The sequence below is a fragment of the Sardina pilchardus genome, chromosome 11, assembly GCF_963854185.1.
Source record: "Sardina pilchardus chromosome 11, fSarPil1.1, whole genome shotgun sequence".
NCBI lineage: Eukaryota > Metazoa > Chordata > Actinopteri > Clupeiformes > Clupeidae > Sardina > Sardina pilchardus.
This window is the reverse complement of record NC_085004.1, coordinates 1,593,828-1,620,193: the sequence shown is the minus strand read 5'-3', so window position 1 is coordinate 1,620,193 and position 26,366 is coordinate 1,593,828. Positions and strand designations below refer to the sequence as shown.

General features: G+C 41.0%; 1 protein-coding gene across 1 annotated transcript; it reads right to left on the bottom strand.

Annotated features, from left to right (window-relative positions):
- Positions 1-19,344: 19,344 nt before the first annotated feature.
- apip (APAF1 interacting protein) lies at positions 19,345-24,581 on the bottom strand. Its single transcript, XM_062549671.1, has 7 exons — positions 24,346-24,581; positions 24,142-24,242; positions 23,877-23,925; positions 23,592-23,709; positions 22,172-22,307; positions 21,811-21,978; positions 19,345-19,803 (listed from the first exon to the last, which is right to left on the bottom strand). The coding sequence occupies exons 1-7, from the start codon at positions 24,412-24,414 to the stop codon at positions 19,704-19,706; spliced, it is 741 nt and encodes a 246-aa protein (XP_062405655.1). The 5' UTR covers positions 24,415-24,581; the 3' UTR covers positions 19,345-19,703.
- Positions 24,582-26,366: the final 1,785 nt, after the last annotated feature.

Genomic DNA, 26,366 nt, shown 5'->3' with positions numbered 1-26,366 from the left:
TAATGAGATGATTCAACAAACGCATATAGGTAATAGATAGATAGATAGATAGATAGATAGATAGATAGATACAGTAGATAGAACGATAGATACTTTATTGATCCCCAAGGGGAAATTCAAGATGCTAGAATAATGCTTGTTACTCAAAAACTAAAGCAGGGATTTTTAAAAAAAAAAAGTAGTGCCCAAGCACACTGACATTACCTGTCCTACACCTTCCATAGTGACCTTAGGTTCCCTCATTCTAAAGTCTTGTAACCCATCTGTTGTGTGGCTCACCAGAAACAGATCAGGAAACAGCAGCTCAGCTGTGGGCTTGAAACCAGAGGGACCTCTGCCTGGCTCCATGGCTTGGGGCTGTGGAGACCGCTCCACGGCAAGCCTCCCTCCTCTGCTGATTTCATGCTGTGTCTAACAGCACAAAGACAGGTCTTCGTCAGACTAGACACATTTTTATTCTGCCTCCAGAGAACCCATTCCAACTCCTCTTGTCTTGTCAGTTTTGATTGTGCCCTCCTTGGAACATGACCTTTCCACAACACCATTGGGAAAAAGTGGAATGTAGGGGACAGGAAAATCAATAAATATAAGAGGTTGTCCCCTGTGCCTACATTTAAAGATTTTTTTCCATGGGTTACCCTCCTTCAAAGGGGAACTTTCATTGAATCTCAGTGAATTTTTGGTGGTGTGTTAATTCATTGTATTCCTGCCCCATCAATATTCTGTGGAATAATCAGGTGTGTGACAGCCTGTCTGGGTCAGGATTTCGTTATTAGTAGCAGATGAGTGGCTTTGAGAAGCCCCTGACTTCCGTATATCCCCTACTGAGTCTTGAGAAAAGAGGACATGTTAGTTCTTCTGAGGAAAAATGTATTAAAATGATACTTGCATAGGTGTGATCTCATTGATTGCAGAGAAAATCACCCTGCATTGATCACCTATGTAACCTCTGTTTATCGTTCTTTTTATGACGGATTATGACGGCTCATTCCTAAGCATGTTACTGGGTGAAAAAGAGGCAAGGACAGACAATAACATGTTCCATATCTGCCTTACTATGTCTGTTGCCTGCGGAACAGGAAATCAATAAGGACTTTATAGTGCTCATTTGGGATTTCACATATTTCAGTTTTACCATATGCAATTTCCTCCCTTCGAGTCGAGAATTGATTAAAACTACCCATGACATCTCACATTAGTGAGTGGCAAAATTGCTGGAGATTTCTGAGTGTGAGGACAAAGTGTGTAGGCCTACTGCTGAGCAGTGAAAATCCAGACAAAACTATTTTAAGGAAATGCCACTGTTTCCAGCCAACAGTAATGGCCACACTCTTGTGGCCCTGCAAGCATCTCTGTATCTCTATGAACGAGCACTCTAAAAAACACTCTTATAAAACAATCTTCTGCTTTTTTCTCATACTTCTCCTCTGTCCCTTAACTTTTAAAACAACACAATGCAGTTTTTGTACTTGAAAATGCCATCTCAAAACTCATTTTGATGCCACACTTATGTGCAATAAGGAGAATGGAGTCTCTGACATTGTCTATACGTGCCCAGAAAGTCAGGTGTTGCACTGTTGTTGTCGGAGGCAGGGGCATGACCCTTTTTTTGGGTGCTGAATGGGAACCCAGTGTGCTTAAAATTGAAGGGGGAGGTCCAACATCGTGCTACTTTAAGTATTTTCAAGTGTTCTTAGACTGTGAGCAATTGTTATATGTAGCCAATTGATATAAGATCACACCATGAACAAAAATCTCATCAAGTAAACTCTTTAAAGCTTTGCCTTGTGTCATCAACAAATAGCCATATCACCACAATCACCACTAATAATCACAGAACATGTATTTATATCTTAAGGTCATCTTGTGAAGATACTGCACAAGACACTATATAGTTTGTTTTTAACATTCTGAGCATGACATTAAAACGTCTCCAAACTCTGCATATCCAAAAAAAAAAAAAACAGGAGTCCTTATTTTGAGTTTCTTGCTGCAGGCTTGGTCTAGGTGGAGTGGTTTATGACAGTTTCATCCAAATTCATCTGCTCTTTATTTGAGACAACCCTGGGAAGAAAAGGACTAGCAGATGGTGGGGGAAACCACTGTACTCTTCCCAAAACATGCAGCCCCCCAGTGACTTAGCATCAGAACCACAGACAGAAAAGAGGAAACGGCTCATTCAAAGCACTCCTCCTCATACAGTACATCTCCGTTCCTGCGTAACCAGATGGAAAGGAAAGAACCGTATTCCCAGAACTAAACTTCGCCAATATGTTGCATATTCCAACAGTCTTCGCTCCCACTACCAATACCACGGAGCAAGACACACAGTCCTTCCTAAAGCACACTTTTGGTGACATCCTGCTGCATTGCATTATCCTCTCTCTCCTGCGCCAGTCTCCCCAACCCCCATCTCCCCCTCTTGCTCAGACACACGTGAGTAGACATGGCTACAGTCTAGACTACAAATCAGTATCAGCCTCAAAGACCCAGCTGAGCATTTCAGCGCCAGACACAGGACCCCACACCTAAATAATGCACTCTTACACAGGTGCCTGCTGTATTCTATCTTCCCAATGCTGATGCACGACTACACACCAGTGTCTCATCAGCAGGCAGACTTGAGAGTGAAAATGTCCCTCTTTGTGTATATGATCACAATTTGGCAGAATAATACTGAAGAGCAAATTCCACTCTTTTCAAATACAGTGTCCATTGCATTTATTAATTAGATTCAGTTCGCGCCCATTAAATTGGTCCTAAATACCAAATAAGATAATGCATCACTGTTGACATTGATTCTGACATGACATTTCAACATAGTATCCTCTTTTGTTGTGACATTCCATAAATAACTGTCAATAGCTTCTCATGCCTTTACGGACACCAGGTGCTAGAACTGAGTTCAGCACAAACCCATGCAGGGTTGTGTATGAGGGTGACTGAAACAAAATGGCCTCCATCGTACTGTAAATAAATACCACCTTCATGTACATTATTCCAAACAAAAAGGAGAGTGGGGATGAAACAGACTAAAATCCATTGTTTGGTTATGTTGGTGTTCAGAGACAGATACAGAGGCTATCCTCACATTCTCTATTGTCTCTATTTATTCACCACACAAAAAGCAAGGGACAAACACAAGAGCCATTCCATTCCATGCTTTACACAAAACCACACTTTGGACTGGCATTTCAAAACCTTGCAAAACTCGCCTGAAAACAATACCTGCATTCTGAGCAATACACGGCGTGACCTTCAAGCTGTGATGCATGAACAATGGGTGTTGGAAGTGCCATTTCAGATTCAGATTCATTTTCATATTCAGCAGATTCATATTACAGAAATTGGTCAGAGAGTTTTATATGCCAGAGCTGAAGCACGGAGTCATCAATCAACTCCTCAGACGTGTGTGACCACAGAGCTCTCCCGTGACTGTATCAGCTGTATGAGCAACAGGGAATAACAAATATTCCAACATTAAAACACCGGCCTGGATCTATGATAAAGGTAATGCTGTAAAAAGGAAAGAAATAAAAAAAAAAGTTAAAATAATTCCTGAAAAAAGAACAGATATTTAACATAATCCTTTATTATCATTTGCCAATGCATGGCATGGGAGATGCTTTATTCAAAGCAGGTGTGTAGACTAGGTGTGTACTTTGAAATAGCGTAGTGTAAAGCAGCACTTGACTGTCCCCATAAGAAATGACTGAAGTAGGCCGATGGGCAAATATTCATTTCAGAGCCCTGGGATGTCATTAGACCTTAAGGGCTTTGGAATCACGGCAGAAGTTAAGTGCCATATGGTCATCATATGGTGTCTACTGTGAGATAACAGGGTGCTGAAACCCGGCACAAGTAAACCAGGTCAAATCACAGGCATCAGGAGACAAGTGTCAAGTGGATCAACTTCAGAGCATTGGCTTACACGTGGCAGCTATTTATAAGGTATCTTTTGCACTAATATTAAATGGTTTTGGCCTGCTTTATTTTCAATTTCACCAGATCCAGCACTCGGCCACATAAGATTGCATTTCAATCTTATGTCCACACATTCAAGCACAATTTTACTGGTGTAACAGACACAATATAGCTCAAACATCGGTTCTTATCTCAAAAGCATTGAGTCACATCAATTATGGGCACATGAATACGTTGAGACAATATACCCTAAGCGATGACATATGATATCATGCAAGTCTCATCTATGATACATCTATGATGTTGTATAAATTCTGCTCCATAAAGCCTTTCATTTGTTCCCTATTCAAGAGGACCTTAAGGAATGCGAAGAACTGTTCATAGCATGTGGGCGTCATTAGCATGAATATCATACATATTTGTCTCTTCAGCGTTGTCTTTAAGAAATAGAAAATGGCCTAGCGGATATTTCTGATGGCTCTGTTCAACTGTTTAAGAGAACCATCTCTAGTAGCTCACACTGCCACACGGACTGATCCATCAGCCTGTATGTCACTAGATCCCTCAGGACTAGAAGAGGCGACTCAGCAGATGTTCTGCATTGATTCATGTCAGAGTACTTTGTACAATTTGCAATGACTCAAAATAAAGGTCACTTTTAAAGGGTTCCCCATGTACGTGGATCAATTATTAATTCACTTGCATTCAGTGCTGACTTAGAAGAATGGAAGTTGTTGGTGATAATTACTTGCCATTTTAACAACTATTGACACAGACAGTTTGGTTATGCAACATGGTTATGTAAAGATTAAGAGAACTTTAAGTAATACTGATTTGTGTTTTGTTTTGTTTTGTTTTGATTAACGGTTTATGTAATCAGATAAGTGCTCTCCACCATCGTTTTGATCCTTGTTGATGCTGTGGGAGTTCCTGGCAAATGCCAGTATCTTTCATTGACTGGGATTTATCCGAGGGTATTACCTAAGAATTGGTAAAGATAGCTGATTCGCTATCCTGAGAGCTTTACCTCCATCCACATTGCAGTGCAAGGAAACACACTCCACTGTGGGTCAAACATGTTTGCTACACGACACTGCTGGATGATTCATTCTGCCTCTTACTGGAAAAGAGGCTGAGGCGCTACGCTAACGCTACACTCCACATGTGTGGTCGTTCTCTTTTATTTTAACCATAGCTAATTCTGATGAATGGTGGGATCTAGATGCATATCAAGTAGGCACATTGCTTTTTGTGTGCATCAGTAGGTCAGGCAGTGTTTATGGTGAATACGAGGACACAAAATGTGTACCTGTAAATTATGCGGATGTGTATTTCATCTTTCATTCCGTGTTTTTAAGTTATGTTTAGGCTTTACTTCTGTAAAAGTATGTGAATAATTCCATCCATATGTAACACACTGATAAATTCCAATTCAAATGTCTGGAATAAGTTGGAAAGATCTATTTAAATAATCAACAAATATTTCTCCCTGCTTCTTTGGCTTGGAACGGAAATATTGGTTTCTTATGGTTTTGCAGTGAACTATTTTTTTTTGTGAACAACTGCTGCCAGAGATAAAGATTGCTGTGGGTCTTTGCATAACAGAGTTGTAGATATGGAGCATGAATATAACCCTGCTGCTCAGCTTGTCTATCTGACTACTGTACATTCAGACCACAGGGGAGGGAGAGAACGGAAACTTCACCAATCTCAAGGATATTGTGTGGTATCATAGAAATGGTCAGGGATTCCAGAATCTATTTGGAGCCTCGACCTAACAGTGACACGCCTGTGGATGGAATTGGTGAAAACGTGGTTCCCTTTTACAGTTTGAGAATGTATGGACCAATAGTCCATGTGGAGCAAAATGAAATGCATCATTTTATGCAATAGTGAATGTAATGACATACTGTATAATGTATTAAGCAACAACACAACTAGTGGCAGTGGAACTCAAATCGTTTTACAGTGTGAATGACTGATCAAGTGTCCAGCAGATTGAAACGGTCACTTCTGAACTGCCTTGCTGAACTGCGTTGGGAATTCCCAGGGATCTGACATATTTTATCGTACTAATTGGTAATTAAAAGGGAAGGCGGCTGGTTAGAGAAAAGGTTTGATATGTCTTTCACTGACAGGCCTTTCATGAGTTTGAATAATGAGAGTGACAGGGCCTTTTCCATGCACTTGATGACATCATCTGACGGATTGAGAGTCCTCGGCTCAGCTGATTCCCTGTGACACTAATGCAAGCGTGTCATGGCTCAAGTCCCACCATAACATAGCCTACATTTAAATTCAGACCCTCTCCCATAATGTATTTCACAGTGAAAACGGAGAAAGCTGGTTCTAAAAATCATACCTACAATGTAGCACTCTGACCTTCATGAGCAGATTTTTGGTCTTTTCCATGTTGTTCTTTTGTCTGCCTGTTTAGAATAAAACAAATGACTCTTAACCTTTAGTGACCTTTCTGTGCATGAGTGAAATTTTAACCCATAATGCAGCGTGAGTGAGTGAAGTTCAGTGAAGTAATTGTTAAAGTTAGTGTAACAGAATGTTATAGTGAATGTATTATATCCCCTCAGGGCTTTCCGTAGTGAAAAGAGATATTCCTGCTCTCGCGGTAGAGAGCGCTATTCTGGTTACTGATGAATCTGATGAGTTCGTGAAGTAAACTGTTCTTCTCAACAAGTCTTGGCTGGCGAATTATTACCAATATATTAATAAGTACTAACGCTCGGTTACATTAGCAAAAGTTAATATCTATTTCAATCTCATCTTCACCTGTTACCATGGCTTTCTCCTTGAGCGATACCATCCTTTTATCTTCAGATCATCTGACGGCTGGTTCTCCCAACCTGCATTGAATTGTTTGTGTATGCAGCCAGTCATGAAGCAGGCAGTACACTTACAGTATGTGAAAAACGGTTCTGTATGAGAAATGTATTAAACTTATTTTTAAAGGATTTTTTTTGCCATGTGTCTAGTCTTATTTACCACTGCACAACATAAGGCATATAGTATTAACCTTTGTAACCTCAGCAAATAATAATGTGAACGATGAAATCCATGGGTATAAAATTTGATATTGCAGTCTAGGTATGTTTTTGGAAAATATGCTCTTGATGATGTAGAAAATGTTTCTTTTATTTAGGGATAGTGATCAGTTGAGGTAATTTATTATCACTTGAATAATAATGCTAACTGAAATCACCCAAATGGCCCTGATCCAAAGTCTGCATATCCTTGAATGTTGGGTCGGATAATATAAAAACAAGTTGACAGGTTATTTGGCTATAAACTGTAAGTTTCCACCTATGACATGTTTGATTATAATTAGTGCCTATAAAGAGCCAATGAGTTCCACAGTTCTTATGAAACCTCTGCACGTTTAACCCAGGGCTGCACTGACTGGCTACTGAGCCACGAGGAAAGCAAAAAAGCTGTTAAAAGATTTGCAAGAAATATAAGTCGAACTGTTTAAATCAGGACAGGACATAAAAAGCTGAAAATGTTGATCAATAGATTTGATTAGATTAGATTCAACTTTGTTGTCATTGTGCAGAGTACAGAAACAACAACATGCAGTTTGCATCTAACCAGAAGTGTAACAAAAAAAAATCCTGAAAGGTGCAATGTGATATACAAAGTATAGACAGTGCACAGGACAGGTAATGGTGCAGACTAGACAGTAGTAAACAGTTGGTTTACAGAAGGTGGTTTAAAGTATGGATTAATAAAACAAATATGAATAAAAAATATTAATTAAATTAAACATAAATATGTGTTCAGCAGTGTGCAAAGTCTGATAAAGAAATGGAGAATTAGTGGTTATTGAAACCATGCAAGGCACAGTCAGGCAGACCAAGAAAGATTTCTGCCTCAACTGACAGTGAAATTGGTCAGAATGCAAAGAAAGCCTCAAGCTACTTCAGCTGAAGTACAGGCTTGATTGCAAGAGAGTGGTGTGACTGTTTCAAGGTCCACAATAATGAGGCCCAAAACACAGCAGGTGTACTACTCCAAACAGAAGCTAGAGAAGCCTCAGAACTTCAGGAACAAAGTCATTTAGAGTGACGAGGCCGAAGTGAAACGTTATGGTCACTAACAACCATAAATGCAACGTTTGGAGCGAACTCAACAAGGTCCTCCAACAAGCACCATCCACACTGTGAAGCATGGGGGTAAGAATATTGGAGATGATTCTCTGTTTTGGTGGGGGTGAGCTACAAAGGCATATGGGATTCAGTCCAAATTGATCGCAAGATGAGTGTTGTGATGAGTGATGAGTGACATTTTACACTCCTCAGCCCGTAAGCTGCGCATGAGACGCACTTGGACTTGCCAAAATGAGAGTGATTCGACACACGAGGCCAGTGGCTACAGTAGAAATAAGTGAAGGTTCCATCATAGAGGGGCCAGCCGTGGCCTACTGGTTTGGTTAGGGTTTCGGGCTTGTGACCGGAGGGTTGCCGGTTCGATCCTCGACCAGTCCACGGCTGAAGTGCCCTTGAGCAAGGCACCTAACCCCTCACTGCTCCCCGAGCGCCGCTGGTTGGGCAGGCAGCTCACTGCTCCGGGTTAATGTGTGATTCACCTCACTGTGTGTTCACTGTGTGTGTTCACTAATTCGGTTCAATTGGGTTAAATGCAGAGAAATGAATTTCCCTCACGGGATCAAAAAAGTATATATTCTATTCTATTCTATTCATACATGTAGTTTCCTGACTTCTATATCACTGAGCCAGAGACCTTAAGCCTTCAGTTCACACAGGACAACCCAAGAATCCTTGTAAAACCTGCTCATGGCATTAGCTTGACATACTAAAACTGGAACCTACTCCTCAGGGACTGCAACATCTTCCAACCTTTACATGGACATTTTCCAGAGAAACTCACTTGTTGATCACCAACTGTCCACTGCACACCCCCTTCAAACATCCAGTTTAGTGGCTCTGCCTTATGTAGATGACTGGCTAGTCTGTGCCTCAAATCGCAGTCAGGTTGTGCAGAATATGAGGTTCATCAGTCACATAGAAGCCTTAGGGATGCTTGTTTGTGGGTCTGTGCCTGAACTTTCTCATAAAGACAGTTTCACTTACGCTTCAGAGAGTCATGAAACTTTGAACCGTGCTGGAACAGTTTTCGGTCTCGGCAGGCGGCTGAAAATGGCTCAATTTTAGAGGTTGTTTGGTGTGATTTCAGCAGCAGCAGTGGTCCCCCTGAGTGAAGTGAAGGCATGGAGCCTTCTGTTCCTCGTGATCCTAAAGGTGAGTCATTCCAGGTGAAGACAGTGGTGACGTTTGAGTGAGGTCAAAGAAGATGTGCGTTACAACTACAACCGCGGATCTCTGAGACGAAATGACGACTGCCACTATATTTTCTCACTCGCAACAGGCTGAGGCAATCCAGGAAGGAGTAGGCCTAAGAGATATGTTCACCCAGGTATAGTCGGTGAGCCAAACATCAGTCACATTTTTTTTTTTTATTATTTAAAAAGTCTTGGGGATAGGTAGAAAGATAGGATCATTCAACGTAAAGAGCATGGCGACAGTAATTATTCGGTTTCAGAGATCCATAGTTATATCCCTAACCAGTCTATGTGCTATATGTTGCTCCCTGTCTGTTTAGTGTTTTGTCCCTTGCCCACAGTATGATGTAGAGATTAGACAGACCAATAGAATTTCAGTGTGTGGGTGTCTATAACCTACCCACAAATGTCAGATAAATGTCAGAAGAACCAAAGGGAAAGCTGTGCGTTATATAGATGAATGAATGGATGGATGGATGGATGGATGGATGGACGGACGGACAGCTGGACAGTATAATGCCAGTGCAATAGAACATGATGGGAAATGCTAAACAGTATAATACAGGTAGCGGCTCCACAGCCATGAAAGCTCCACTTCCATGACTCCCACCATTTGGCAGTCTTCCACTACCGTCGACATTTTGTAGAATAAATAAGTCGTGCAAAATACCAACATGCAATAAGACATCAAAGTGTCTAGTCTAGTGTGCCTACCTATTGCTGCTCACAACCATTGTTACAGGCAAGATGGCATAAATGAGTTATGGATTACCTTGGCTGTCCTTGACATGTTCATTTCGACAAGCTTGCCTTGAATTGCAGTGACTGGGCTTGTGGTATAGCTTTATGTACTGAGGTCTATCGTGCCCCATGATCACTTGCTGCTGCGATTCCTCCCTCAGGGCACCAAATAAAAAATGTGAGCAATACATAGATGCTTACACCCATGCCCTCCACACATTGTTTATGTTGTCCTTGATAGCCGTGAAGTCATATGCCTTATTGCATATGGGAGCATGGAATGCACGTCCCTTAAATCTTTAGCAGCATTGCCAGTCAGTGTGACATTATTCTATTTTACATTAAAGTATGTAAAATCAAGTTCAGTCGTTTAAATTCCCTCTTTGTTTGATGTATGCTCACCAAACATTTTGCTCCTCATTATGTGTTGCTGCACAGAATATAAACTACAGAGAGCCACATCTTATGCTCTGCATGCTGCATGGATCAATACAAATTTGCTGTGTTATGATTTAAGTACGGATTAAATCACACCCTGGGAGTGTCGTGGTGAGTACGGCTGCACTAGAATTTATTGAAAGACGTGGCCTGTCACAATGCTTTCAATGAGACAGACAGTCATAAGTGCTTGGGGTGAATCGACAGCATATTAATAGTAACGCCAAATGGCTCTCAGATTTTTGTTGTTGTTGTTGTTGTTGCTTTTAACATAGCGTGTTATTTTAATTTGGTGACACCTTATGAGGATGGAGAGGTTTTTACACTAATACAGCCTGCACCTGATTGCGAGACTATCCACTCTTTTAAATTAATGGAAAGAACAAAAAAAAAAAAGTAGCCTATGGGAAATTTCTCGAAGCTGTTTCAAAGTGTACTTTATGTGTACTTTAAAGGGTTGCTATTTTTGCTATTTGTTTTTTTGCCCTTGGGAGTTGTCTGTAAGGTGATATATAGCCTGCTGTGTATTTTCATATTCCCCCTTACAGGTCTCTGCATATGTGAGGAGAAAAACGGATGGTAGACTTGTCAAGCCATCCTTACAGTTCACTTTCTCTCCAGGGCCTAATGCTGCAGCTGTGAATCATGTTTAATACTGCACATTCAGCTTTACTGATACTGCCATGTTTTGAGTTATTTTTGGTGAGAGGGTAAAATAACTGGCACTGTCAGAGTCACTTCTAATCACTGTTTCACTGGGTTTTTTTTCCTTAAGGTGAAATTCTGAGGTCTCTGGCAACTTTGTCCTTCAATATCCCATCCATGTCCTTGCATAAAATCAAAGTGTCAAGTCAATGCCTTACTTTTCAAAAGATGCAGCCAGTCACACACTACTGTGACGGCATGATGGACAAGATCAGCGTCTTGTCTATTTTGAGTTCCCAATAGAAAAGGGTGCATGTTCCCAATAGAAAAGGGTGCATGTTCCCAATAGAAAAGGGTGCATGTTCCCAATAGAAAAGGGTGCATGTTCCCAATAGAAAAGGGTACATGTTCCCAATAGAAAAGGGTGCATGTTCCCAATAGAAAAGGGTGTATGTTCCCTATAGAAAAGGGTGCATGTTCCCAATAGAAAAGGGTGCATGTTCCCAATAGAAAATAGTGTACTGTATGTTCCCAATAGAAAAGGGTGCATGTTCCCAATAGAAAAGGGTGCATGTTCCCAATAGAAAAGGGTGCATGTTCCCAATAGAAAAGGGTGCATGTTCCCAATAGAAAAGGGTGTACTGTATGTTCCCAATAGAAAAGGGTGCATGTTCCCAATAGAAAAGGGTGCATGTTCCCAATAGAAAAGGGTGTACTGTATGTTCCCAATAGAAAAGGGTGCATTCTGTATTCAAGGATTACACATTTAAGACATGTACTGTACAAGGTGGCTGGGTGTCAGGATGGAGATAAGGCATTGTCATGGTAACGTCTGTTTCCACAGCTGATCAGGTCACTACGCGTTCCACTAATATGAGGTCCCACTGTCAAGAAACGCTATATGATATTAAAGTTTGTCCCCTTTGCTGTTTCATGCTGGCAGTAAGCATTATGCCTGTGGCGCCCTGAGCAGCCCAAATTGGAAAACATATATATTTCCAAGCAAAAAGGCATCCGACGTCATTCGTGTTTTTATTAAAAAAAAAAAACACAGCACACCACACTTACAAATGGCAAATCGCCTCCTGTCTGATCTTGCCTTTACACCAACAGGCCTCAACACTCAACTACAGCAACCTCTCCTGAAAACAAGCTGTGTGATCACTCCACAGCATAAGAGCTGTGTGTTTTTTCTGTTCTGTGACTCACTCAGCTGAACAACAATACTTTGAAGTCAATAATGAAAGCTTTCAAAGTTGTTTTTTAAAAAATGAGATGTCCATCACAGCACTCTATTTTTTCCATAGTTCACAATGCAATATAACTGATGTGATATACCACTGAAATGTTACTTCGGTGAGTCAAACTCCAGCACAGCAAAGTTGAACATGAATATGACCTTGACGGCGGTGTTTAATCATGGCCAACACCAGTCATTGCTATTTGGCTGTCTGACCAGTGGTTCAGTGCCGACAGGACGCTGTTAGCAAACAGAGACACTTATGCCCATAGATATATATATATCTATGCTTATGCCTACGTGCAACTCATAGAACACCAACCACAAAAGACCACAAAGAGCCAAACTGCGAATGAACAGTTCCTGCTCATTGTGTGCCCCTACAGAATGAGACATACAGACTTTTGTGAATGTTTTTAAGCACCCAGAAGTGACCCAAAATGCTATCCAGAGAGCCTCACACTTTAAAGACTCACATTCCAAAATAACAATTAAAAACAGTACTCGCCATAAAATTCACATTTCCTCATATTTTTGAAGATTTTGCACATGGTTCTCTGATGTGCTATTTTTACTCTGCATGCCCTGCTACTGTGGACAGAAATAGTATCAGCAGATATTAAAGCATGCGGTGACCATGAACCCCCCCCCAGTACAATCGTATGGGGAAAGATGTACCGCTCATATTCATGAAAGCTATTTGTTGACCTCTCTCTTTTAGTACATACAGCTCTCTATATTTTTATGATTGTCTTAGACTTGCTGACTGTGCAGTGGTGATTAAACTGCTTTCAGGCTTGGGCTGATAGTGACGGAGTGTCCTCATTTCTTCCCCCTGAGGAAGCACCGAACCTTTGCTAACTCTCCAGCCATAGATGCAGGGCTGCCTGGGACTGCAGAGCAAGCCTTCAGAAATCAAAGGCAATGGAGTCAATAACATCCCACAGCCGAGACAAAATACAGAACAGGATATAACTTGTTAATCATCGATTCCTTTTATTAGGTTTCAATATCACCTCACTGCCTTGCGACTCGAGAATGATGAACTAGAAAGAGATTGTTTTTGTAGTGTGTTGAAATATTGTGGGATAGTTGTTGACTTTAACTTGATACAGATTGTGCCTATTATCAACCTAGATGACCCGTCTCAGATTCAGTTTCTGGCCATGTAAATGGATTGCCTAAATGCTTCTGAATTTTAATGGCACATCGTCAAACAGCCTGATCCCCCAGGATTAGGAAGCTCCACAGACTATTTCTTTAGGCAAATGAGTAATACACTGCAGTCCAATATAACTGCCATTTTAACAAAGACCATAAAACATGGCAAGTCAAATGCTTCTGAGAGCCATTCTGAACAGTTTACAATAAAGCAGGCTACCCTGCACAACAGCTGCAATGCACACTGCAGGTTTTATAGGCTGTAGAAACTCACATATGAAATTGAATTGATTTATTGACCGTACCATTTTGAGCTGTTCTGCATAGAATTAGATTAGGAGGCCAGGCTTAATAAGGCATTATTTCAGCGAACCAATAGTGTTCTTAAGGGGGTAAAGTAATTGTTAGCAGCTGCTTTTAATCTAATATGTAGCTAAGTGGTCAAAGGCTAATCACAGTCGCTGTATATCAATGCTCTAGTGACACAGACTCAGTGTGCTTTGTAATTTATAAGCGTGACTACAATAGTCTCCCCCAGGAGCTTGTGTGTCCAGCCATGTTTCATGTCTCTTTGTCCTTTTTAAACAATGGAAGGGTAATGACTTCCCAAGGCTTCAAGTGGATTAGGCGATGTACATCAGAAAAAAAAAAGGGAAAAAAAACTGAAAAATAACAGCCAGCATCTTTATATCCTTCAAATCACAGCACAAGAGATGGAGGAAAGAGAGTGGCTGTGCTGTACAGTATGGTGAGTAACAGATTTTTTTTTTTTTTTTTTTTTTGTGCATGGTAATCTCATTTTGACTCATCCATCCACTTTCAGGTTGAGGGAATTGCTAAGACAACTGCACAAAGACCCGCGAGATTAAAGTTAACGACTGTGATTAGTGAAGTTATAAAAAATGCATGCCCTAAAAGAACTGTTTACATTTGGGATTAGAATTGACGTCAACAGCCTACCACAAGGAGAACTCCTCAGTGACAAAGCCCCTTGCTAGAATGCGCCTAAGGGTACACCTATATTTGGCCAACCCCTGTCACAAGCAAGAGCATCATTCACATTTCATAGGAGCAAAGTCGTCAGGGCTAATTCAACAAAAAAAAAAACCCTGCTATTTCCACAGCTGATTCTCCCTAATGCGCTTAACAGCTTATTACACACTAACAGTGTATTTTACAAAAACCTTGTTGGAAAAAAAGAGGTCAGTCATGTTCTAAAATACCAAAACAATAGCTCTCGCTAAAGAGCATTTAAGCCAACACATATTTCAGCGCACCACCACAGAGCCCAAACGGCATTCTGCAGAGTAACAGTGGGTAATGACGGGTGGCTTTATGTCCTCCAAGCTAATTTTTTTTGGTGCCCCCCCCCCACCCCCCCCTTTTTTTTTATCCCCGTTTGTCCCAATTTCCTGACGCCATTAACCCACACTTTCCCAAAGTCCTCAGCAGGCCCAAAGTCATACATCACTCTGGGGGAGTAAGGCCCAGTGCAGGCCTCCTCCAAGAAGTGTAAAATCAGTGACCCCGTCTGAGACGCACGTGCACCACTGCCCACTTCTCCCCATGAGGCCCCGCTTTATCACTGTTTTGATTATTTATTAAAATCCTAAGTACCTATTGATTCATTTTTCTTTTTGGACATAAAATGCTTAAGCAAATAAAATACATAACTCAGGCAAGACCGTTTCTACATAACTGCACACAAACAGGTGAGCCTGTACTTTGTGCTCAAGGTCTTTTCAAATGTGTGAAGCATCGATTTATAACTGCTCCATAATCAGAGCAACGGTGGGCACACAGGTGCATGGTGATCGGGCCGTTGGAAGGTAAATCCAGGGAGCAGTCTCAATGAGCCAGTATTGGAGCTGTGAGCCAACTGCTCATTGTCATTCCAAACACATTCTCCATCTGCAGTCAGTTCAAAACCTGTTCTGATAGGGATCTCCCTGCAATACCCAACATTTTCTGAAACACAGCAGGTGAGGGACATTGAGAGAGGGGACAAAAGTGAGTGACTGACAGAGAGAGAAAGAGAGAGAGAGAGAGAGAGAGAGAGAGAGAGAGAGAGAGAGAAGGAGAGAGATGGGGGTAGGTTTGGGGGTAGAATAAAGAAAAGGAGGATTCAATAACAGAACTGACGCATATGTATGTGCCCTTATTTAAAGGAGCAGACTGCATCAGATCATCTATTTTAGATCAGCGATTTCTCATGCCAGCAGTGTGGCGACATGATAAACAGCTTAAAAACCGTGCAGGGAAAACAACAGACTGTCTCCGTGCCATCATAATGATGTTGTGACTGTGGTCCATCCTTTAATGGCTCTGTCCAGTAATGAAAAGGCCAAATTCCCTGAATGTCATGCTACATGACAGCACCCTCAGCATCTAGACACACTTAGTCAAGTCATTGACTCTCCTTACTCCAGATCCTGTACTACTCTCAACCGCATTGTCCACGTTTCCATGGCAGCAATAATATGTGTAGGCCTTTATATTATAATGTGATCTAAAAACAACTAAATGGCTAATGGCTCCACAATGAGCCTTTGCACGTTTAAATACCAACTGAAAACGTTTTCATTACGCACCCTAAAGTATGGAGCCTGGGAATGTCCATACCAAGAAAATATGTATATTGAAAGAATGTGTATTCGATTTACTAAATAATACACTTGTTTTATTTCCATTTTATAAATTGAATTAAATTTAATTTAAATTTAATTGTGCTGCTACTGCTATTGCTAATGTTTTCATCAGGGTTTGTTTGTCTATCTGTATCTGTCTGTCTGTTTGCTTGTTTGTTCGCAAGATAACTCAAAAAGTTATGGATGGATTTTGATGACATTTTCAGGGAAGGTCTGAAATGACCCAAGGAAGAAACGAATGGGAGTGATCCGTATCACTGTTTGGATCCAGGAGGTGGTTATGTTTTCGCTTGGCGGAGGTTTGCGCTCTATGAGTACTTTTCTAGTTTTAATTATTTATTCCCATATTTTGTTCTTGATCAGTGCACATGAATATGAAGCTACATATTCATTATATCTGTATTTGCTCTTTTTTTAGCTTTGTTTTGGGGCTCATATTATTCTCTTTTGAGGATTGGATTCCTTAGTAAGCCATCTGTTTATCCACTGCAAGTATCATATCCTAAAAAGCAAAATATTGGTAAACAAAGAAAACTGACAAGGTTATTTAATGCATACTGTGCATAGTGCCAAAGCAGATACCTCTCTCCTACGAGTGGTGCTCTTTCACTGTGCTTCATCATTTCACTACATGCTCTCCATCTCTTGGTAGCTACATGGTTTTGCTCAAGCTGGTTGCTCGACCTGAACAAAAAAAAAAGATTTGAGTAAATGTTCAGCGTCTTTGTGCTGCAAAAACGCATCAATACATGTCTGCGAAAGTCACAAGATATGTGCTCTCTGTTCACTTGAAGATAGCAATGCATGAGCCAGAAACAGTGTCTTACATAAGCAATGTTCTGCCTTCGGCTACATTCCCATACACCACTTGGTCAGACTATCAGTTCATTAATACATAAACTCCTGCTGAAAATGTGAATCCATTCATTTGTGTCTCGATCGGGAGTAAAAGTCCTTGTTTTAATGTATGCGTAGCACGACACAGGCCAGCTTTAAAAGGGAAGTGCGCAACAACCTCAACTATCTAGACTTCACATTCGCTTCGCCTCGTGGTTCCGCAGTTGCATTTGCTGAGTCACAGCCTGGCCATTTGACTGTATTGTCCATAAGTGCCTTTAGTTTATAGGTCATGACTGCTTTTAAAGGGCCCTATTTATTCAGTTTCCCCCAGAAGTGAGCTTTACTGATGCTGTATATGAGACGCCGGTCCCTGTAAATGGGAGAACAGATGACAGCCTGGGCCTCAGTCAATAGGGCCAAATCAATCTGCAAATGAGCATGTGAACAAAACAAGCAAATGTAGCGGAGAGCTTTCAGATGATCAAGGTCTCCAAATATATGGACATTGTAGAAACAGACAGCTGCCTAGTGTTGACAATAAGCACTCCCAAATAACACGATTTACAGATATCTCAAAGGCCTACCAATTGAAGAAAGGGCAGAAATCATTTTTACCTCCAAATATGGTATGGCATGGTAATACCTGTGAAAAAGATGACATAAGCGCAATTTTCACTTGGAAACACATGCCATGTAAAAATTAATTGTCTTTTAATAGTCCACTTTGACAAGCAGTGCGCACTGGTCGAGCACTTTCACCCTCAGCCCAGTGGCTTCTCATTCTCATCACGTAGCATTGGCTCTCTAAATTATCCATCAGCCTTAGTCTGGGCACTCGGTCCTGGCATGTCTTTTACTCAAGACATTGTCCAAATGACTGCTTTATGTGCCTCGTGCATTGTCCTCTCGGTGCTCTGCAGTTTGGAGGAACACAGGTCTGTTATGATGGTGGGGAGGGGGGGGGATGGGGGGGGGGGGGACTGCGGTGATCTGATGGAAACAGAACACGGGCCTTACTTAATTTCTTTCATGACTGACCACAACACGCCTGCAGTTATTCTGCACACAGCTGTTAAGCAAAATTATGTGCCAAGATGAATGTGCGAGGATTATGCCCGGCGCACTTGAACACAGGCAGCACGCAATTACATGGATAGCTCTCAGAGACATCGGTCAACAGCAAATCACCATTTGCCTGTGGTTATTTCTCCTCCGGATCATTCAGGGAATGCTGTTATGTTGCTTAGTTTCTAAGGGAGCATGTGGGCAGTAATGCAAACCTACCCACTGCTCACAATAAAAGACAGAAAACACAATGAGAAAAGGTCTGTTGTTGCCACAGCAAAAAAGTGCTGCATGGCCTATATGAATTTAATGGCAAAATGGAATATTTATCAATTTCAGTTTATGAATTAGACCTTAATGCACAGTAAACAATTCTTTGAGAGACCACTTGAGGGGATTCGCCCACGCAGCTGGAAGCAAGGAAGCGGATTGGCTGCCCGTTTGATTGAGAAGCCAGGGTAGGTTACAGTCGGCCAAGAGTTATGGCACTTCAGAGAATAATGTTCACTCAGATGGGGGTAACAGCAGCTGTGAAAAATGGAGGGCAATAAAAGTGGCTGGCTCCATCGTCCCTCCCTCATCTTCAGTTTAACAAGAAGTCCTTCCCCTTCTCTTTCTCTCCCTTCCTCTGATAGCAACACTGGCAACAGCTCAGCCTGCATACTGTCTAAAATAATGCACAACATGCAGAATAACATTTGCTATTCTGTCCATAGATGTCTGAAACGCATTACTGACCCAACCCCATTCACACAAATGCATGAACATGCAGCAATGTGCTCTATGCACTTAGCATCTTCTATGGCCATGAGCTATATTCATCAATGCAGTTTGTGGGGGGGGAAATGATGTACCGGTAATGGACATGTTTTTGTGTGGTATGAGCATAAATACCACAATGCAGGTAAAATCTGAAATTAACACAGTATACCTTAATACAGTATACCTTAATACAGTATACCTTTGACAAATGGGCAAATTTCTAAAGAATTCCAGGATCCAAGGGGAAAATGTTTTGTGTGTGTTTGTTTGTAAATCAGTCTCTCTCTCCCCACAATTCCTACTTTACCAACACCATTAAAACAGAAATTAGCATTTGATTGATAGGAATAAATAAAAGCTGTTGTGTGTTACGGGGGCCTTATCCTCTGGTGGATGCTGTGGCATAATGTAACACTTGCTAGGGGCGAGGCATTTTGTTCTCAAGGGTAACAGTGCAGTGGCCCTGTTCCACTTCTCTGAATTGTCAATAACATCTCTGAAGGATACAAAAATTATTTCTTGCTTTTTTCACACACTCATCGTGAAAAACACCATGACACAACGCATACATTTATACATTTATGAATGTGTGTTCATCCCTGAGCATCTACTGTACATGGACAACACTCCAATCAGTGTAAAAAATTGTATATAACGTCATTGGATTTAAGTAATTAAGTAATATGACTGTAACAAGAGTCCATCTGGACTCACCAGAAAAGGGTGCCCCAGTTGGCAGATCTAAAAAGGTTTTAAATACCAGTCTATATTAATACAAAATCACATGCCACAATACTTTGGTGCAAGTAGTGGAGCACTAAGCAATTCCTTTTGACTGATCACCGGGATTACGGAAGAAAAATGTTCACTGCAGACAAGCAGGATTCATGCCTTAATCCTTCAGTTCCACCGTCAAAGCCAGGCGTTAAAGGATGCCTTTCTCCTCGGCGGGGAGGGCAGACGGGTCCAGGCCACACTGCTTCATCTGCACAGCGATGTCAAACAAGTAATCATAGCACTCACACCTGGAGAGGACACAGAGAGAATTTACTTAACAACAACAACAACAACACCAACAACTTACATTCATACAGCACTTTATCAAGGCCCCCAAAGCCCTTTACAATGAAGGAGGAACACACTAGCCATGTGTAGCACTCACCTAGGTGATGCGTGGCAGCCATTACAGTATGTGCCAGCATACTCATTACACACCAACTTGAGGTGGAGACTGAGAGTGGTGGAATGAGTAAATGAGACCATTATACTGGGGAATGATTAGGGGACCAGACTGAATGAGCGCAGCTGGAAACGTAGCCAGGTCACCAGGGAACCCCCTACTCTTCGTTTATAAGTGCCATGGGATCTTTAATGACTAGTGAGCCAGCACCTCAGTTTAACATCTCATCCAAATGTCTGATCTGTTCCATGTGTGCAGGATTTCCTTCACAGGGAAAGGCAGGTAACTTAAGGCCACAGAGGTGCCTTATCTATCTCAAAAAGTCTTTGTGGATTGTTGCTATGATATGCTATACTCAGACATAGCCATTAGCCAGTTCACTAGTATAGGAAAGACAGATAGCTAAGCAATGACCCATTGTAGAAAAAATGCAACCTCAAAAGTTAAACTATTTTTAAATTGACTGTTTAAAAAGTTTAACTTTGCATTTTTGTGTCCTTGCAACTCGCTCAAATAAATGCAAGGCGCATCACAAAAGTCTACATTTTCCCTAGTCACATTGTTCCATACAGAAACAATTGAAATCGAACACCTCAAGCTCGAGGTGAAAAAAGCACCTCTATGTGAAAGCTGCCTAAACAAGGCAGATTGGAAGGGTAAAGGGAAAAAGCTGTACAAAGTAGCAAAGCAGGAAAAATGGGCCTAAACGGTTAAGGATAATGCGACATGAATGAACAAACCACTGCAGTCCTCTCAGCAGGTTTGTTTCATGATTTCCCCTTCATATTTCTGTATATGTGGTCACCTAATCCAATCCAAACTTTTCTCATCCATTGCTACTCGGACCCCGTTCGTGGAACAAGCTACCAGTTCTTACCAGGCCCGGGGCATCCTTCTCTTCCTTACAAAAACTCCCGAGGACCCAGCTCTTCAAAGAGCATCTCCTCTTGTAGCACTACCTACAACTAGACATGCTAATCTAGCATTTACCACCTGAGTATCATAATTTCCCGACTATTAGCCGCGGCTTATACATTGATTTTGCTAAATTCCTTCCGCTATGAGGTTAATACAGGGGGGGCAATTAATATGGTGTTAATATGGTTTTGTTATTTTTAACTTGCATAAAACACTGTCCTGCGGCTTATACACAATGCGGCTTATAACTGTAAATAACTGTAAATTAACGGGAAATTACTGTAGAACTGATGACTGGACGTAGCACTTACTGCTGCACTAATTTGTTCTTATCGTACTCTATCTTGTTTCCCTTGTTGGAAGTCGCTTTGGTTAAAAAGCATTGCAGCCAAATGTAATGTAAAGTAAATGTGAAAGAGTACTTTCTGTACTTTCATATTGGTGAATATCAGCAAAGGCAACTCTGAGCTTGTAATGCACTACAGTATATGTGATTCAAATAATGCAAATAGTTCATACATATATTATGTTGTTTTTCTGTGTGAAGATGCATGTGCAGAGTGGATCAGGCCGCTGGCACGGATCGGGTACAATCAATGCAATCTCTTCTGCTGCTAGGGTTTGCTTGAATTAGACTAAAAAAGATAGCTGCTTTCAGATTTTTTAACTGTCTGTTGTTCTATGATATGTCAAAATGATTGATGCCAAGGGTCATCAAGGTTAATCGAGATAAACGTATAAGCTGGGAGAGATGACAAACTCATCCAGATAAAATCAGACACTACAATATAAGTAATTCAGACACTACAATACGAGAAACACACAAAAAAAAATCTGTTTTGATATTTCTGTAAGACGCTTGGTGATTCTTAGTTCCTTCTGTGCATACATATGGCAAGATAACCTTGTTTCTACAGAGTTTTTAAAAGCTTACATTGTTTTAGCCTTCTCCCAAGATTCACCCCACACGTAGACACCATGGCGTCGCACCAGGACTGCACAGGAGTCTGGGTACTCGTCCATCGCCCGGGCCATGCGATCCTTCAGGTCTCGCTCCTCGGGGGTGTTCTCAATGATGGGAACTGTCAGCATCTCATCATAGCTACAGTACACACAAGAAAACAAAGTGATGGATGCTATGACGGCGCAATAATATGTAAAACACCTGTAAGATTTCACAACATAACAATAGACTGAAGGACATACAGTACACCAGAATTTCTGGCCCCCGTGTCTGTAATTTCCACTCAAAAGCTTAATGGAGTGTGTTTGTGGTCAGTCGGGCTCTCTCACACCTGTAGTTAGTGCCTGAATTTCCCTTGCGAATGCCCTTGATCATCTCCTGGTGAGTGATGCGGAACTCTTTTCCAGGAAACAGCAGTGTTGCCATTACCGCCGCTTTTGAATGAGTATGAATGACTGCCTCTGCAGCTGTAAATACAAATGACAACAATGTCACAATGTTCACTTGTAAAAAGCAATTACACAGCATAAAGCTCAGACAGATTTGTAAAAAAGAATCCAGGAAAACACAGTAGGAAAGCAATAGCACTCCTGTATCGTGCCATTTTTGTGAGAAACCCAGAGCTTGGTTTCTGAAAGCCTCCTCTTTCAGTTTGCAAAATTACTACCTTCAGTCAGATAACAAATAACAAATTTGAGAACATAACAAACGAGCAAGCAACACATGCCTGGACTGAGGGGTCAAATACTTAGACATACAGTACACAGCAGCAGAGAGTACCAGGATATGACAAATGTCAACAAAATCCACATTTTACTGATTGATATTTTGATATACTAATATGTGCATTGATGTAGGAATGTCTGCCATGGCCTGGAATGTAGTGTTCATACATTTAATTATCCTACTGTCCTCGTGAAAAACTATGTTCTATCAAATCTATGAAATAATTAGAAATCAGTACTGACTGCTAGATACTACAAAGGTAAAATCAGTATTTTAGCTTCTAGACCTGTAACAGACCTATATTTGTAGCCGGTGGATACTTTATTTGCAAGGTTTGTATGTTGACCATTCAGAAGACCCATACACGTACAATGGGGATGATTAAGAGGGAAAAGGCATAGCATGTGCAATAATACTGGTCAATAAGCTGAGAGGCAATAGCCTTCTCACAAAGTTGTGGCTAAAAGGTCGATAACTTACGACCACACAATATTTAAGATGATGCCATACACTAAAATGACATGGGAAAGCAACAGCTAAATCATATCTGCATGTTGCAGATTATCCTTGATCAGTCCAAATTTAAACACACCAAATCCAGTCGGAGGCCTAAAATGCTAAATACATACAAAAAATGATTAAATTTAACTCCAAGGGCCAAACATAAAACATTAATCACTAAAAAGTAGTTGGAGTAGAGCCAGAGGATTCTGCAAGCTCCCGGTAATGTAATAGATATTTTTACATGATTATTATAATCATTATTTATTTATTTATTTTTAAGACGAATGTATGAAAAACTGGGAACATTTCAGAATTCTGGGTAAGTTGACATGGAATGACCCTGAACATAAAGCTTGAAAAAGGCCACAGACATGCCGTGTAAGAATCACAGGAAACCCATCTCACCGGGCAAACTTCAGTGACTCATCAGCTGAGTGATAAACTCATCTTGTAATATGACTCACAAAAAGACATCTTGCTCCTGCTACTTTGTAAGGCACACTGGCTCGCTGTTGACTTACATCGCATGGTGTAGGCATTCATGAACAGAGGAGTGCACTGGCTCTTCTTCAACCTCTTCCAAGGGGGTGGGGAGCTGATGTCCCTCTCCTCCACATCACAAACAAACATGTCTTCAGGCTGTATAGCAAATAGGGATAGAGATGGTTGGTTCCTGGGTAAACCCTGCTCAAACAGTCATAGCCGGTGGGAATTTATTTGTAGGCTATGCATAACAACAACATGTCAGACAGTTTGAGGATGTGTTTCTGTGTTCTTCTCACATTGCTGGCAATAAGCCTACTTACTTGAATTCTCTCTTTTTGTACTCCAGAAGGGGCAATGTAGATATGATCACTGAGGGAGAGAGAGAAAAAAAAAGCGTTATGGGCCTACACTCATTTTAATAGGATAGAAAATGTGAATGTCACAGCTAATCCTGAGTAGGTTAAACCTAAACTACTGATAGTGAATATTATTACTAACTTCAAATGTTGTCAGACACCTTGTCTGTTGACAGATTGCAGTGATTAGGCCCATCTTGTAAACCTACGAGAGTGAGGAACAACTTACCCCTGCTTTACGCTTATTCCTCCACCAGTCCCAGTTACCCACCCTAACTGATAAAACAGTCTGCAAAGCTCGGGAATTAATGACCGCGGGTGTTCCATATCCTGCAAACAAGAAAAGTTAAGTTAACTTCTGTAGTAAGAGAAAAATACTGGTCATGTAGATGTGTAAAACTTTCTACTCTACACTCTGACGCTTGCCAAGTACCTCGGTGTGAACCTGATCTGAGTTTTTGCCATCAAACTCCCCGTTACCCTTGCCACAAACGGACGACATTTTTTATTGACACGGATGCTTTGGAATCGACTTATATAATACATATAACGCTACAATTTCACAACCAACAAGCTACATGTAACACATTTTGATATACTATGAATGCTACGAACTGCTCTAGCACTGTCCCTTCAATATAGCAGTGCTGGCTACCTATCTTGACGAAAAGGACCCAATAGTCGACTTCAAAGTGCCTGAAAACATTTGCTGTGCTAGTATGTAGTCCCCCACACCCCCTCGGTAGTTATGGGCAGTCTAGCGAGCGAATATCTGTAGGTTACACATTTCACAAGTCTGAGTGATAATTGGGGAAATGATCTTGGATTGGATTATACGAAACATTGGATTAGGCTACATAGGCCTATGAAAGACTGTGTTTAAGTAGCGTTGATGAAAGCTAGTTAGGCTACTCATGGTTGCAGGCCATTTGTTTTGGATTTGACATATGATGTATGATATATTATCCATGTGATGAGGAAAACAAACTTTAATTCGGTGTAGGCTTGTGTTTAACCAGGCAGTAGACGGGCGCATATAGCCTAATCGATTGAAGCTCGAGTCCGCTCGAGTCGACGAAAGCAAGGTCATGAGTTATGTATGACGATGTGGTCTGTTGGAGGCACTCTAATTAAACTCTATAAGAAAAACAGTGGTGATAGAGAGTGTAGAAGAGAAGGAAAGACGAACAAGTGCAACGTGTAATTTATTTCAAAGCAAAATATCAGCATTTCAATTGAACACTAGATGGCAGCAATTCCATTCCTGTGAAAGTGGAGAATAATATTAGGCACGATTGGTCCTCAGGGAATAAAGGAATTCCACTGTGGCCGTGACTTGGAACAAGCATAAATGAGCGTGGGAGCTGAAGACACAAGTGCCTAAATGATGTTATTAGGCTAAATTGCTGTATTGTCAAAATGAAACAGGTGCAGATCTAAAATATATCATTACATATAGTGATAACAACATATTTTAATAAGTGCAGTAGGCCTAAGCCTAACTGTGCATTAAACATTTAGGAAATAAGTGCTCCAAAAAGAAAATGAAGCAGAAACCATTTTCAATGATGTCTGGAGTGGTAGAGGACTTTTTTGTCATTTGTCAAGAGAAACATGACTGAAAAGGCCAATCTGGTCACTCTACAAATTTGGTGCCATTTTAGTACTGCCAGTAGGCTATCCCAATGTGAACAAGGCCGCTGTTATAACTTTCAAAACGTTTTTCAAAAGTTTTGTTTTACATGTTTTTTCAAACAGCTTTATTTCAACATTCATATTTCTAGTGTGACACCTTAGAAATGAAAAACCTTTTTATAGCCCATCAATATAACCCAGCTTATGTTAATTTGCAGATATGAGAGATAATTACTCTCCACTTATTGATTACAGCTCGTTCCTTGCCTTAGGCCTACTGCTTTTGTTTTTGAGTTAATACTAATCTGGTGAAAATAGCCTCCCTGAATTTCACTGCATTTGAATGGCCATTTTTCATCCTCCTTGGTCACAATTGGCACCGAATCTTTCTGCACAAAAACATCAAAAGAACCAAACCGTATGTATTTAAATGCAATTTCTTCATTTGCATATGCTGTGCCTGCTTATGAATTCACTGATCAACAAAGCATGTGTTTGTAGTCATTAGTCAAAAGGCTGCATTGAGGACCCCGGGTGTCTGACCCTGTTTAGCATGAGTACATCCAGAAATCACGGGTGGCCAAGACGGAGGGCAAAGTGTAAACCCATGCCGGCAGGGATCTTTCCATCCTCATCAGGCAGAGCAGAAGAGACAGAGTGACAGCATGGCATGGACAAACTAATGAACTCAGTAAAAAGCTGGCTGCGGCATGTCAGGTCACTACTTAGGCAGTGGTTATTTTAAGGTTCAGTTGTTGCTATGTCACCAAGCGGTGTGCCACAGCTTGAGGAGGAGGTAAATTGAGTTAGAGTGCAGTA